Here is a 16179-nt window from a genome sequence, read left to right as displayed (position 1 = left end):
TCCAACCTTGAACATATATTTTTCCATGTCTTTATCTAGTCTGTTGTTGAACGCGCTCATACGAAGAGCGTCAACGATGTAATCGCGGAAGCTATTCCACATGTCGGTGACTCGAAGCGTCAAGAAGTGTTGTCGCGTGGATAAGTTGCTACGCAGTTTTTCTAGTTCAGAGCCATGGCCCCTGGTGTTGGTTCTTGTTTCAAATTCTAGTAATCCTTCTGGAACCTTGTATAAACCATGAGTAAACTTACATACTTCAACGAGGTCACCAGGCAGACGTCGATAACCGAGGCTTGGAAGCTTTATAATTTTTATCATATTAACTGAATTTATAGACGTTGAGGAAAATATTTTTTGGACGATCAAAGCATGCATTTTAGAAGTCCATGTCTATTTCTCTATGAAATCGTGCATAGGTCTGCAGCGGACCAAACTGTATAGTATAAGCTGGTTACACTACTGTTGCATTTGGAAGTAGAAATACTTGATATGAGTAGAGATTAGTTACAGGGTTTGGCCTTATTGACAAGGAGAGCAGAAATAAGATGTATGGCTAATTAGCGGGGCACTGGCCAAACGTGCGCTACTAAACACGTCCCGCAAGCATTGTATTCGGTCGAAAACGTGCCAGAAAACAGAGAATTCAGTTGACAAACTGCTACAATATCTGGCCATGTAATCCGGCACTACAAACAAAGCCTACAAACGGTGAGACGCCTGTCTGAGACCACCACTGCCGTGATTCGAATGGACTATCATGATCCCTTCCCTCAAGAACGTAGCCAACACTTCTTGACTGTAACATTATCAGCCACAAGCCACCAGACAGATCACATCCATTGAATTAGAATATTAGATCAATCAGCCAAAGAAAAGTAGCCTGACGTAGTATGGCCCAGCATCGTCTGCCAATACGCGAAAAAAATTTACACCACCCGGACGGAGAGCGCCGGAGCCTTGCATTATTATGTCCGCCACCGACCCGTCCGAATCAGCCCGCGGTTGAACGACCACTCGTCAGGGGCGCATGCCGGAGGCCAGCTTTGCCAAACTTCACACTTAGTTCATATTCCTTTCCATAGTTTAGAACGCTAGAGTGCATAACGGCCTATGAAGTCAAGTGCTTAAAGCCATAGCGCCGAATGTCCACAGCCACAAAATAAGCTTGCCAAAGGTAAACATGGCCATACTGCATCTGGCCAAACCTCAACCTCCTCTGGCCTAACCTCTTCAGGCCTAACCTATACGAGCTGCAACCTTTCTTCACCCAAAACAAACCTGAGCGGACCTTACCTAACCTCATTGGCTGCAAGAAGTTAGAAAGGCGGTCCAAGTGTACTGGTAGAGCCAGTCATTGGCTGCAAGAAGGCTATGAGCGTGGACAGCGTGAATAGGTTAGGCCGGAGTAGGTACAGCCGGATGAGGAACTGCCTGCTTATGAGCGAGTATGCTTAAGCATTGGCTGAAGACCTACGACGCTATTATCTTTCGGCAGTGTGTCGCTTGTCTGGATTACGGAGTCCAAGCGTAGTCTGCGGCTTCTAGTTCTGAGGCTGAGTAAAGTTAATGCATGGTGAAGCTAGGCGTTGGCTCCTGGGCTTATTTAAGAGTAAAATTTGTGGCCTACGGCTGCGCCCCCCACTCGTCATAGGACGATGAATTTTGGAACAGAACTATGCTATCTGAAACCTGACCACAGATGCTGTGAGCTAAAAGTGACCGTCTGGTGGTGCACGACAGGATTCATGCAGTTCCACTGGTGATTGGTCACAGTCCGTTGTCCGTTTAATGTCAGGTCATGGAGTGATGATTCGATGCAACGTTCAGTGGTGGACGATCATTACACTCTGGTCTATTCGCTTCAAAATATGGTGGCGTAAAGATCTTGATATTTGAAGCAAGATGATGTCATGGGCTGATTACTGACGGATGGCTTTAATCCGCGGCTGGTTGGTGGTCTCACGGAAATATGCTACGCGTTTCATTCAAGGCTGATTAGTGCACAAAATTGGTGGTGCTCGGCTGCGCTCCCGTTGGGAAAATCTAGTTAATGAAAATAAGACATCTTCATAGAGAAAAAAATTATAAGTTACCGGACAACACAAGCAATAACAATTGTCATAATTAAAAGATATAGGATAAAGTCTCCTATGAATTTCAAGTCTCGAAAAATGGCCGTGCTGAAATTCGGAATAATCAATTTCGACTATTACATTTAAATTGATAATTAATAGCTCAGACCCAACGGTAATACCGAGGCTTGCGCAATAGAAGATCAGCCCCCAAAGCGACATCTTAATTTCAGCCACGTCTAAAATTGTAGGAAATGAATGACACGTTCATTAATCGCAGGCTAAATGTACCACTAAAGATATTCACCATACCTAATTTCACGATTCGCTAGGGCAGAATGCAATTGTAAAATTGCGGTCAGTGACGGCAAAATATTTCTACTATACTTAAAATCTTCAACTTCACGTTGTAGACGTAGAACTTTATTCAACAGGTCGGAATATTTGGATAGTGAGTTCATACCAATTGCCCTATGTGATGGGTTGTTGGTAATGCGTATGTACAGGAGAATCTTTTTCACTGAGGGACGTCTCTTGAAATAATGATACGTACTTCAGGACCCTGAACGCTTCAACCCTATTTATCTACCTCTTGTTAGCGTTTTGATTTTGATCCAATATTTTACCTGTAGTAATCGTTTTGACACTAATTTCAAGTCTATTCCCTGCTATTAATACAAGACCGGAACTTCCATCAAGGCCACAACGTCCAGAATAAAATATAAACTAATAAATTATAATTTGAGTCAGTACTATTTACAATGTTTCTCGTTCGTAAATGGGTGTAAAATAATGCGTCTGGAGCTCAAACTTTAGCGGCGACGCCCTCGGGATGATGCTCTCTGAACTTGCGGATCAGCTCCTCCTCCAGCAGGTTGACTCCCTCCAGCTGATTGCCGAGCGTCAACCTGCACACATGGACCACAAAATTAGAAGCCTTCAAAGACTCAAGTCTTGTCTTAAGCACAATAACGCCAATTTAGAACAGATTCAATTTGCTGCTACGAAGACTAAAACAAACAGACAGAACTCTTACTGTACAGTGAGTTCTCACTGTCTTCTAATAATTAAAATTCAAAAAGACTGACATAAAATGTAAATTTTGGGGGTTTCACGACAAACATCTATGGTATTTTACAAGAGAATTGTGCCACAGGAAGAAATAAGATCCATATTTACATGAATATTCAAAATATTTGTGGTCTAGATAATAATTTTCCATGCTAACGCGCGTTTTTCATGCTAACGTTACTATACTGAATATTATGGAACAACAGAATTCTTGACATACCTACAAACAAATTTCATACTCAATAATTAATGTATGATTCTGTCAGTGATGACTGCACGTTACTTTGAAGCTTGTTCAATTAAATGACGGTAATTACGAAGCAACTCGTTACATGGGCTTCACTAAAACCACACCTAAAACCTTAACAACAGACCAGTTGGGCTGGACGTTGTGGTGCCGGCCGAAGAGTTCTATTTTCCTGGTGCCCGGCGAGAGGCGCTCGATGATGCCATAAATCTCATCAGGTTTGTGCGACGTCGCACGCACCTCTGCCACGATCACATCGCAGTCCATGCAGCGGTTGATCTTCGGGTTGCCTTTCATGCCCACCTGAGGGGAGGTCAGCATTCTGTAATTTTTGAACTGCAGCAGTCCCGATTATTTCAATCCATCAAGTTGAGAAATAGTCCATATTCGATGTTAACTTTGTCACTTAAAACAGCTCCTATCATCTGTTCAACGCCGGATCTATACTTGCCAACAATAAACCAGTTTCAAGTGTCGATTATCTGCATAACCTCTAAATTTTGACGCATTTAATTCAGCCTTAGTAAGCAAACATTTACGGGAGACAAACATGCTTGCGCGTGGGGCTTCGACCGCGAACGCCTTGCAGCACTTACCAAGTTTTGGGTCCTACATATCCATGCTACTTCACCCCCACAGTTAACCACCTCTAGACATGAGGACCACCAATCACGTCACCACGTGTGATGAAGTACATTTTGGACCATATATGTGCATGGTGGTTTGCGTGACGAATTGGTATCAAAAATTCTGAAATTAACAAATTACTATCGAAATATAATTATCGTTCTTTTATTCCTCTCGAACGCAATGAAATTTAGAGCACAAATAGAAAGTTTATCTTTAGCTAAAGTTTTCAAAACGAATATGTTAAACTCTGCGAAGTTGGTGTGCTGCCTCAACTGTTTCTAATTTGCAGAGGTGGCTTCACTACAGAAGCCTCGGCACCAGAAGCCCCACCCCGTGACCACGGTACTCACCCGCAACTGAAGCTCCATCACGTGACCGCGCCACTCACCAGGCACCAGAAGAATCCACCACGTGACCGCGCCACTCACCAGGCACCAGAAGAATCCACCACGTGACCGCGCCACTCACCAGGCACCAGAAGCCTCCACCACGTAACCACGCCATTCACCAGGCACCAGAAGCCTCCACCACGTATAACCACGCCACTCACTAGATACCAGAAGCCCCCACCCCGTATAACCACGCCACTCGCCAGGCACCAGAAGCCGTAAGCGCGCCACTCACCAGGCAGTGTTCCTTGCCGTGATTGAGCCAGTGCCCAGTCCTGCCCGTACGGATGATGCGCTGCAGTTGGTTTGTCTTCACCCAGATGATCTCGTCGACCCGCTCGTATCCCCAGAGCAGCAGGCACTCACGCCCCAGTTCCATGGCCCTGGAAATTTTATATTTCAATATAAAAAAACAGGAATGTGCCTTATAATGCAATAACACGACGGGGATTAGACCTGATTATAAATACAAATTAGTAACTTAAACTTAGCTGCAGTACGTCGGACGAAGAAAGATTCAGAGCCATGATCTATCACAAATCATCATCTAAAAAAACGAGATTGACATAAACCAAACCTATTTAAGAAAAAGGAATATAAACTGGCAGAGTAGCGTGCGAGTGGCTGAAACCATACGTTTGACGAACAAGATCCAGAGCCCTAACATATCAGAAATCATGTAAAAAAACCGCGAATGACATAAATATTATAAGGAACAAGATGAAACTGGCAGAACTGCGTGCGTGTGGCAGAGACCTGCCGGTAACCCAGAGGAAGATGAGGCCCTCGTCCTGCAGGGCGGGGATGTTCAGGTGACGCATCTCGTCGTCAGACATCGTCCCGTACGGCAGCTCCATGTGTATGTCCCATGGGGGGTCAGCCATTATCACAGCAAACTTTCCTGAACACAAACTACAATGAAAATTATTCTTATACTGATATCAATTGGAAAAATTCGACAATGTGCGGTTAGGAGAACAGTGACTTGTATCATAAGTATCATGTATCTAAACATCATAAGTATGGTGTATCTAAATATCATAAGTATCGTGTATCTAAATATCATAAGTATCATACGTATAGCATATATCATGTTTAGGTATTAGTCAGAACTAAAAACGGTTTCGCTCAAACACTGCGGCTTGCAACACGTTTGCAGCTATTCATCTAGACTTTTTCTAGAGATTATAAATGTAGGAGCAGAAAAGAACACTTTGGGTTTTACACTAGATAATAGATTGATTGTTGAAAGTTGATAAGAACAAAATCCTCCAACTGATTACTTGTTCTCTTTCATCTGTTACTAATCTATTAAATTATAGTAGGAACAAGTCAATGAACTTCTCATTTAACTGAACGAGAGAGCTTCTTGATCTGATTCGTTTGGCTTCCGAACATTTGTATTCTGTATTTTTTCACTATAAGTTCCTCATGTTGGCAACTAATTTCTCATAAATTTATATTCTTGTTGCCTATCTTTCGGTCGAATTTCCACTTTCTTTAACACGTTTTGAAATGTTATGACTGGCCCTTACAATTGAATTTAATAAAATATTACTTAATAATCCAATACCAAAGATTGGATATTAGTAATATTAGTAAAATATTACTAATATCCAATAACCAAAGTTTTAGTCATATTTCCTCGTCTACTGAAAGTAATGAATCAACCAAATGTGTTCCAAAATTGTTATCTAATCTGTCATCTCATATGCTTGTCTTATATTTGAGACTTCGATTCTAGATTTATTTGTAGTATTTTTGTGGCTGGGTACTTGGATACAAGCCTCAAAAAATATTTCATGCTTGACAACAATGCTTTAAGCAGACGGAGCTTAATGTCCATTCATCAAGCACCTTCATGACCTCAAAACCCTCACCCAAGATGGACATATCCAAGAAGCGCAGGTCGCACTGTATCCACTGAGGCGGGAAAAGCACCGTGCGGTCCTGCGTGCGGCGTGGCGGAGACATCATCCTACTGGAACCCCCACGCAGGGGTGAGGAGAGGCCGGGGTTGCGGTGTGTGGATGGGGCGTCCTGGTCTGGCCGCAGCTCCTCCATGCCGGAATAGTCCACTTCATAGTGCACGTATCTGTGGCAGGGGTGAAGGTTTATTACGTAGTGCACGTATCTGCGGCAGGGGTGAAGGTCTACATCCTATTAAACGAATCAGTGGCGGGAAAAATGATCCATACTTTGGGTAATGTTCAACACTGAATCAACGAAAATAATTTTTGTTTCAGAGAAATATCACATAAAGAACTTATAGCACTTCAAGCAACGTGCATAAACCAATATGAAAGTCGACGCACACGCATTACCTGCAACTATCCATGTGGAAACAAGTGTTCAAGAAGCTGCAGTCGCCCAGGGATTCGTCAGTGTGAGCTTGTACAATTTTCCTGAAGTGAAGTTTACCACAGAAGCCCCCGGCTCCCTCACCTCCTCCTCCCCCACTTCCTGGTATCCACCCTTTTCTTCCTTCTCTCCATCTTATGCATTCTTCAGCGGTTCCTCTGGGGCAGAATTCGCGCACTTTTGCTCCTGGGAAACGAGGACAATTGGAGGTCATTTTTATATTACTATATATACCATAGGATAATAATTCATGCTCCGATTTTACAGTGCAATAAAGAGGCCGACTACACACAGCGTCAACACTAACATTATTTATTGTAACACAACAAGAGAATTATTATTATTATATTATATTATTATATAATCATTACTTTATCAAGAGAATTATTGCTCGAGAGAGATTACATTTAAAGAACGTGAACCTAGACTATCTTTTCTGACAAACAATAAAAATTTAAGCTCCTAAAATTCTCGAGAATTCATATACCAAATCAAGCGTCAATGTTTTTAGCTTGGCAAGCTTTTCAGCATGCTAATGCAAGTAAAATTAATTGATGATTGCTCCTTAGATATACTACATCAAAGAATCATATGAATCCTAAACAGGAATTACTGGAAATTTGAGGGGAATATCAGAGAGTCTACTGTTAGTTTATATTACTATGTTGACAAGAGGCTATCATTAAACATAGCTATCATCATATCAAACGGCATTATTATATGAAGTTTACAGAAACGCCAACAGACTAAAAAATTGAGCACTACGTATGTCGACAAAAGCTGGCACTGCACTCTGGAGGTTGCCAAGCTACCGTCAGTGCGAAATCAGACCTCCTTGAGAGCGGAAGTGCTGCGCGACGCTCTGCTCGCGCGCGGTCGGCTTGTTCAGCAGCTCCAAGATTTCTTCGCCCACGCGTTTACTCTCGCGCTCACGAATGCTGGGCGCCGACAGCAAACTCTACAAGTGCAAATTATATGACTGAATTTCATCTACCATTTTATAAAAATATCATTTAATTTACTCCTACAAACTATTAACCTACAGCTGTCAAAGTATAAAAAAGGGTGGAATATTTCGCTATATATGAGGCAATATAGTAAGGGGTTGAATGTTATATTTACGTATGAGGCAATATAAGCTGAAGGGTTGAATTTTGTTCCATGTCTAATAAAGCTAAGTCAGGTGACTTATCAAGTCACCTTTATAAGTCAGGGCATAAGGTTTGCATATTTAATAAGTTCGGCAGATATTTTTACCTGTAGATAATAAACAAATGAATCTATAATTTAACAAAAATATTATTTTTTTTAACTATTACAAAGTTTGGTCTAACCATGACGTCATCTGTGGGGTGTGTGTTTCGGGGAGGGGAGGAGAGAAGGTCTGAACTGCCGCGCTTTGCACTGAAAGCTTCACCTTCATCTTCCAGGAGCCGCTTGCCTCCTGGTCCTGTTTAAATAGCAGCACACACAATAACGTAATCAAAACAATAGCAGCACAAACAATAGCGTAATCAAAACAATAGCAGCACAAACAATAACGTAATCAAAACAATAGCGTAATCAAAACAATAGCAGCACAAACAATAACGTAATCAAAACAATAGTAGCACACACAATAACGTAATCAAAACAATAGCAGCACAAACAATAACGTAATCAAAACAATAGTAGCACACACAATAACGTTATCAAAACAATAGCAGCGCAAACGATAACGTAATCAAAACAATAGTAGCACACACAGTAACGTTATCAAAACAATAGCAGCGCAAACGATAACGAAATCAAAACAACAGCAGCACACACAATAATGTTATCAAAACAATAGCAGCACAAACGATAACGTAATCAAAACAACAGCAGCACACACAATAACGTTATCAAAACAATAGCAGCACAAACGATAACGCAATCAAAACAATAGCAGCACACACAATAACATAGGGTAATCAAAACAATAGCAGCATAAACGATAATGCAATCAAAACAATAGCAGCACACACAATAATGTAATCAAAACAATAGCAGCACAAATGATAATGCAATCAAAACAATAGCAGCACACACAATAACGTAATCAAAACAATAGCAGCACACACAATAACGTAATCAAAACAATAGCAGCACACACAATAACGTAATCAAAACAATAGCAGCACAAACGATAATGCAATCAAAACAATAGCAGCACACACAATAGCGTAATCAAAACAATAGCAGCACAAAGGATAACGCAATCAAAACAATAGCAGCACACACAATAACGTTATCAAAACAATAGCAGCACAAACGATAACAGTCAAAACAATAGCAGCACACACAATAACATAATCAAAACAATAGCAGCACAAACGATAACGCAATCAAAACAATAGCAGCACACACAATAACTAATAACGTAATCAAAACAATAGCAGCACAAATGATAATGCAATCAAAACAATAGCAGCACACACAATAACGTAATCAAAACAATAGCAGCACAAACGATAACGCAATTAAAACAATTGCAGCACACACAATAATGTAATCAAAACAATAGCAGCACAAACAATAACGTAATCAAAACAATTGCAAAACTTTATAACATATCCTCATGAAACAAATCTAAGCACCTGGTCACCATGAACATGCATAAATCTCTACTGAAAAAAATAAATACAGAAACAGCTCTTCAAATTAACTAATCATAGTAAAATATTCCATGAACTTTGATTAACAAATTCATTGTTGAAACCCTTACACAATTAAGTGACTATGATATTCATGTATGAAATGGCTGGCCCCACTAGAGAGAGAGCATCCTCAAGATTTTGAACAAAAATGGTGAACAAAGTAAGTAGTAATGGACTCCAAGAGAATTCTAATATCTACATCATTACCTATATAGACTTTGATAAAATGAAATCAAATTTATATAGACTATGATAAATGAAATCAAATGCAGCCTAGTCAACTTAACAACAGCTTTGACCACAATGACCAATGTGTTCAAGTATGGTATCAACAGTTGCCAAGAAATGTCAAGAGACTAGCGACTAATAATATTTAAATATCTTACATTTACCAAACAATAACTCACTCTCACCAAAATTGCTGCTATCATTGGCTCCATTTGAAGGAGCCCCACATCTTGACCCAACATTTGCAGGACTTGGTTCACTTTTACCTAAAGAAATTACATTGTTTATACAGAAGAATTGATCAAGTAACTAATATTATTTGGATTTTCAAGTGAATTTAAGATATGCGTGTAAGATGAATAACAAATATACTGCTAGGATTCAGGTCAATGCACGTCACAATAAAAGTCTTATTGAAGTTACCCAATACACATTCAGGAGTGGTTTTCAACACTAAGAAAACTTATTGTGAAGAAAATTTGGCCAAGAAGTACAAGAATACATTCATTGGAAACTGAGAGATTTACCCACAACTGGTGTTAGTTTCTCCAGTTCTGCTGAAAGCCTAGTGTGGTGCACAGTAGTGATGATGGAGCCACCATTTCCAAGGCTGAAATAAAATCAAGTTTTTTTAATGCTCAAGAAATCACAGTATGTGATCAAGTAATTTGACAGAAGGATGTTCCACAAGACATATATCTAAAGACTAAAATCAGAAAATAACGTAGGCACAAGGTAGAAGATAATGTGCAAAATTGAAAGTCACAGAAATATTTTGTAACAGAGAGCTGCTATTAAGAAAGCATTGGAACCCAACCTGATATAGTTCTTGCCTGCCAATTTCTGCAGGAGGCCAGAAAGTAGGGAAGGATCTGAAGTGCTGACAAATGATAGGGTATTGGGCCCTGAAAGCAAAAAAAAATTAAACAATGAGTGTATAAAAAAAATAAAATTAAACATCATTTTTACTTGTATAAATCATGGCTAGATTATTGAAAGCCACCATCCACAAGATGGGAAGAAATATTGAAGAAATTAAAATTAATTGAAAGTAGCTAAAAAATATAAATTTGAAAGCAAGATGAATGTCACACGTGTATACACTAACAGGTATGAATGGAATCATATGAAAACAGGTTGTTTCATGAAAACCCTTAAACAACCACGTTTCATGAGCATAGGATATGAAGCAATACACCTGACTTAAGCGGCCTCTAGACGCACAATATTATTGCGCAATATTTAGGTTTGCACAATATTATTGACCGTCTAGGGGCGATATTGACGGGCTGCGCAATATATTGCGTGATTTTCAGAATCTTGAAAATATATTGCGCAAACCGGAAGATATTGTGCGGTGTAGGGGCTATATTGTGTAATGTTTTGTCAGTGTGTCCCCAGTGGTTGTAGGGAGCAGTTCTACGCATATCTACGCGTCATTTTAGCAACGTGGATTACATCTTAACATATGTTAAGAAAGCTGACAAAGAATTTATGCTGGAATTCATCGAGGTATATCGGGGTCTCCCAGCTCAATGTCAAGTGCCAAGACTACGCGAATCGTGCTATAGGAAGCTTGAACAGTACGATGTACTGACTGAAAAGTACAGGGATTTTATCTATTACAGGGATTATTTTACCGATTGCAGGAGTAACCAAAGCAAGGAGTTCATAAAAAAGGTCCCCATCCATTCGTACAAAATTCCGCAAATCATTAGGTTCAATCATTCTCAATTCATTAAGTAATTTTTCGTGGGTGAACTTCTCTCTGTTGATAAACCACTGTTTCGACCGTTTTCTACCTTTTTGCGAGCCTCTCTTACTTTTTTTACGACTTGCTGACAAAGCAATTATTACGCAGCACAAGTCATTATCACTCAACATGTTGGCTACGTGAAAGTCTGGCTGGCACTGTTTGCGCAGTACGGTTGCACGTCTGGGGGCGTAATTGCACAATATATTGCGCAACCCATCAATATGGCCCCTACATGCTCAGTAATATTGCGCAACACAAAATATTGAACAATAATATTGAGCGTCTAGGAGCTGTCATCAATATATTGTGCAAACCATATTGCGCAATAATATTGAGCGTCTAGAAGGCCCTTTAGATGCCAGCTCAAAGCTTACCTCTGAGTTTGGGAGAGCTGCTCCAGAGCTGTTCAGCTGACACTGGCGGCACACAACTGAGCAGGGCTTCTATGAAGCACTTCTCAATTTCATCACTTGATAATGTACAGGCAGTGTCTGAGGTGCTTCCTGTGACAAATTCAAAACTAAATTAGGGATAATTTTGAAATAATATGAAAAAATAACAAAACAAACTACTATAGGTTTATTTTATATGAAAATCATAGAGTTAAAGCAGTTGGAAGATCCTTCATCCTAAGCTATCACAAATCAATGTTTAAGGGGACCAGCTACCCTCCGGAAAAACTTCTACAGTTATTATCCAATCATAATGAAACTTCACATACATACGTAAAATGTAAAATTAAGAACATTTTGCTTCTATGAATTTAAAAAAAAAATTGATAGAAAACGTGAAATTCATAGAAAACGGCTAAAAAGGGGTACTTTAGAAAATCTATCTCCTACAAATATCATCCTACAACATCGAGACACATATCATTCGGTTCGTAAGGACCATACCTAAAAACTTGATGATCACTTTTCTCATTTTCCCCTTAGTTTTTTTTATGCGCATTTTATCCCATTTTTCCCCTCTCCCCCATATAAAAAACGAACCAGACAGAAATTCAAAAAAATGATCATCAAATTTTTAGGTAATTTCCTTACGAATCGAATGGTGTATGTCTCATTGCTGTAGCTTGAAAACTGTAGGAGGAGATAGGTTTTCCATGACAATAAGTTGAACTTTTCAGGACGGCGCGACAAAGTCCTGTACGCCTCGAAATAGGCACTCAATGTAGCATGGATACCAAACTACAGGCTTCTGTAGCTTAATCCACTCAAGGATGCTAGCAGCAACTTGTAGCGCACCTCTACGTACAATGTTAGGAGGGTAACTGAGCTCAGATGCCAGATACACCAAGATATGTAGTCTTGCCGCTTTAATTTTCTTAGGTTTATTTAGTGAAGGAACTCCACCCCCCGCCCCCATTAAAGCCCAGCCATCTGCGTCAATATTGCCGTGCATGGATCGCAGTAGTATCGTTGGAAAGCTCAGAATGTCAGCTTTAAGATGAGACTAAGCATGTAACTGCAGCACAACTCAAGTAGAAACTATATTCAAAGATTTCAGCAGCTAATTACTTTATATCTAATTACTTAAAGAACTCTCTCACCCGCTTCCCTTTAAAGAGACGTCATGAACGTAAATATTGGCGTACAGCGATGGCAGTGGTAGTATCATTGGAAAGAGCAGAATTCCAGCTTTCAGATGAGCATAAAAACCCAAAAACGCCAAAATTGGAAATTTTAGGGTAGCCGGTCCCCTTAACTGCAGCAAACATATGCTGTAACTCAAATAGTACCTAATATGCTTACAACATAGAGGCTTATTATTTATGGCTGAGAAAACTCTCTTTTGACTTTGCCATAAGGAAATCTCAACACTAATTAATGATCCTCATGAATTCATTGGCATAGGAATGAGTAAACAAACCTTCTAGTATAAATTTTATTTAAAATAAAAGTACCTATCAGCAATTTGATCACAGGATCTGGAGATAGATTTTTCATAACTGTAATCCTTTTTAAAAAAACATGGAAAGAATTAATTTCCTTAACATCAAAGATATTTTTAATGTGAACATATAAACTGAAATTATAACAATGTTGAATTAATATCTAGTTAAAATGAATTCTCTGGACTGAAAATAAGCAGCATTGGTAATATTTTCAAGTGAATAATTAAAGTTGAACTTACCTACTGCACTCTCACTGTTAGTGTGGGAGCCTGATGGAATTGACAATGATGAACTTCTAGCAACAGACAAGATGGTGTCTCTTTCAGCTTTTCTCCTTTTCAACTTTTCTCGGAAGCTTTCTCGCTTACTCTTCACCAACTGAATGTTAGCCCAAGTTTCATCTCCCATTTTTGGTTCTATCACTGTCTTAGTCTAGTCAACTTAGTCAAGTCTATGGAAATGTGGATGCCAATAATTAACACCAATACATCATGGATTGAGTGACCAAATGACACTCTTGAATCATTTAGTGCAAGATAATTCCAACCAAGAAAAAGTTTACTAAGAGTTGCTCACAGTAATAGAACAATTTTTGTTTGGTGTTAGAGACCACCACTGCACATACTGATATGACCTCATCCTCCAATCTTCAATACCAAAGCTTCCACCAATTCTAGTCTGTCACATTATTGGCTACCATATATAGGTACACAATAAAAGATATCCTTTGAATTAGACCAACCAGCCTTTAGTAAAGTAGCCAGGAATAGTATGGCCCAGAGTTGTCTGCCAAAATAAATAATAATTTTACACCATAGTTAAAGGGCATGGGAGTGTTCCAGCATTCATTATCCACAGTCCACACCAACAAGCTACAGACTGCCACTATTCTTTCTTTGCATAAAATCAGCAAAAAATTTAATGGCTAATTGTTGAAGGATAATTAATTTTAAAATCAAACTTCACTATCTGAAACCTAATCTCAGATAGCAGAAAGTTAAAAAATTTACAAGACAGAAATCATATTTTATTTGCAGCATGGTATTGCAGGGCAGGTTTTATGCAACAGCAATTCCAAACTTACTAAGGAGAACCAAGTTAATAATTACTTGATTGGTTGCATTACATTTTGCACAGGTTTTGCAGTTCAAGTGCTTGAAAGGTTATGTGGTTATGATACAGTGGAACATTATATATGTAGTAGACAGGCATAACTCATTTACAATGAAGGCAATTTATTCCAGCATTTAATGGTATAAAGCTCATAATATTCAAAACCAAATGATTTTGTGGGCTGATTACCAACTGAAAGCTCTATCCACAGCTTACTGACAGCCTTACAGAAAGTAATTACCAATTCAGAATTGGAATTTTCTAACAAATATATTGCAACAAATAACAACAACTGAGTACTGAATACTCTCCTCCAACTCTGAGTCTCCAACTTTTCAGTCTGTCACTCTGTAACTGTATCTGCAAGCATGGAAAAGGTCTACCTTTAGGCTTTAGGGCCATGACTTAAGATTTCCTGCCATTTCCAGAACTGTGAGATTTCCGCCAGATGAATTAGGGTAAACGTGGTATATTCCGTCACTTTAAGGACTTAGCAAAAAATGAATAGCTATAAAAAAATCACCGTACGTGCAACTCGAGTTCTGTTTGCTTTACGTCACTCTCAAAACACCGCACTACACGCCAGCAACAATAAAACGTCACAAAATATTGCCATATTTATTTAAAAGCCTTTAGAATGCAAACCTACCAAATCCATATATTCTGACACTGTGTGTGACTAAATTCAGCATTTTGTGAGACTAATTCCGGCCACGCTTCAAACTCTACTAATTCATAATTCTGACACTCTTGTGTTCAAATTCTGATTGCTGTGTGAGCTGTATTGGAATATGATACAGTTTGGAATTAGAACACTATTGAATATTGAACACTACTAATTTAGGCTTTTAATTAAGAGCTATTAAGCTTTAATTAATTTAATTTTAATTTCTGCACACAGCTTGGAACGAGCTGTGTGTATCTAATTCCAAACTGTGTCAGAAATCAGAATTAGTTTTTATGTGTCTAAAACCATCTCTTAACTTAATCATCTATTAATTTTTTACCACTTGAAATCATCAAATACAAGTATACTTAAAGGATTCCTAATATATTCACAGACTTATTTAAAAGTCTCAAACCATAATATTCTTTCAGTCTTTCTATGCAAACAGTTTATTACTATTTGTTAGAGCAAGGTCAACTATCAACTTTGACACATTTTTTGATGTTCTTGCTGGGTGACCCGCACTGTCTCTCTTTGGATCTCAACATTTTTGTGCCAGACAGCCCAGACCTAGTGTTTTGGCAATAGTAATATAGAATGGTGCGCAATAGTATGACGCCACTATTTCAACCATCAATGAATGCATGGAACCCACTGTGCAGAGAGTGGATGAATATTGCAATATCTTTGGCAACGCTTCAGTAGCAAAATTTTTGCCTTCAGAAGATCTTGCCAACACATTTAGATTGAAATTCTTGCATTTAATATATTTGTCAGTCTTCGGCCAACTATTTAAAAAAAAGTAAGGTTTCCGGTATGTTGGATGGATCAGGATGCAGTGAAGCTTGTCCGGAAATCAGTTGTGATGAGTTCCCGCCAAATAAATGTAAACATCAAGTTTACAATTAGGTAGGGTAAACGCGGTATATTCCGACATCGTAGGTAATTCCGTCACTTCTCTAGTTTTTCCTTTATATTAAGCTTTGTTTTAGTTCCATGCGTTCATTGATGGTTGAAATGGTGACGTCATACATTTGCGTGTCGAAATACTGCAAAAACACTAGGTCTTG

General features: G+C 39.1%; 1 protein-coding gene across 2 annotated transcripts; it reads right to left on the bottom strand.

Annotated features, from left to right (window-relative positions):
• Positions 1-2070: 2070 nt before the first annotated feature.
• On the bottom strand, positions 2071-14129 carry LOC108682997 (N6-adenosine-methyltransferase subunit METTL3). 2 transcript variants are annotated; one of them, XM_018172268.2, is made up of 13 exons: positions 13569-14129; positions 11807-11935; positions 10494-10581; positions 10204-10286; positions 9856-9942; positions 8105-8220; positions 7602-7728; positions 6734-6956; positions 6290-6504; positions 5166-5310; positions 4645-4792; positions 3518-3693; positions 2071-2980 (listed from the first exon to the last, which is right to left on the bottom strand). In XM_018172268.2, the coding sequence occupies exons 1-13, from the start codon at positions 13735-13737 to the stop codon at positions 2878-2880; spliced, it is 1809 nt and encodes a 602-aa protein (XP_018027757.1). In that variant the 5' UTR covers positions 13738-14129; the 3' UTR covers positions 2071-2877. The 2 variants fall into 2 exon arrangements, with proteins under 2 accessions (XP_018027757.1, XP_018027758.1); XM_018172269.2 differs by having other exon boundaries at positions 9862-9942; positions 13569-14128.
• Between the last annotated feature and the right edge of the window lie 2050 nt (positions 14130-16179).

Source organism: Hyalella azteca, unplaced genomic scaffold, assembly GCF_000764305.2.
Source record: "Hyalella azteca isolate HAZT.00-mixed unplaced genomic scaffold, Hazt_2.0.2 contig12403, whole genome shotgun sequence".
In the NCBI taxonomy this organism is placed as follows: domain Eukaryota; kingdom Metazoa; phylum Arthropoda; class Malacostraca; order Amphipoda; family Hyalellidae; genus Hyalella; species Hyalella azteca.
Note: the sequence above shows the minus strand (reverse complement) of the source record. Positions and strands in the feature narration are given on the sequence as shown.

Excerpts from the sequence above, each read along its gene's own strand:
- LOC108682997 (XM_018172268.2), bottom strand. The coding sequence starts at position 13,737 with ATGGGAGATGAAACTTGGGCTAACATTCAGTTGGTGAAGAGTAAGCGA. Across the intron at positions 8,221-9,855 it reads TAGCAGCAATTTTGGTGAGA|GACCAGGAGGCAAGCGGCTC; the intron begins GTGAGTTATTGT and ends CTATTTAAACAG. Across the intron at positions 5,311-6,289 it reads CTTGGATATGTCCATCTTGG|GAAAGTTTGCTGTGATAATG; the intron begins GTGAGGGTTTTG and ends GTTTGTGTTCAG.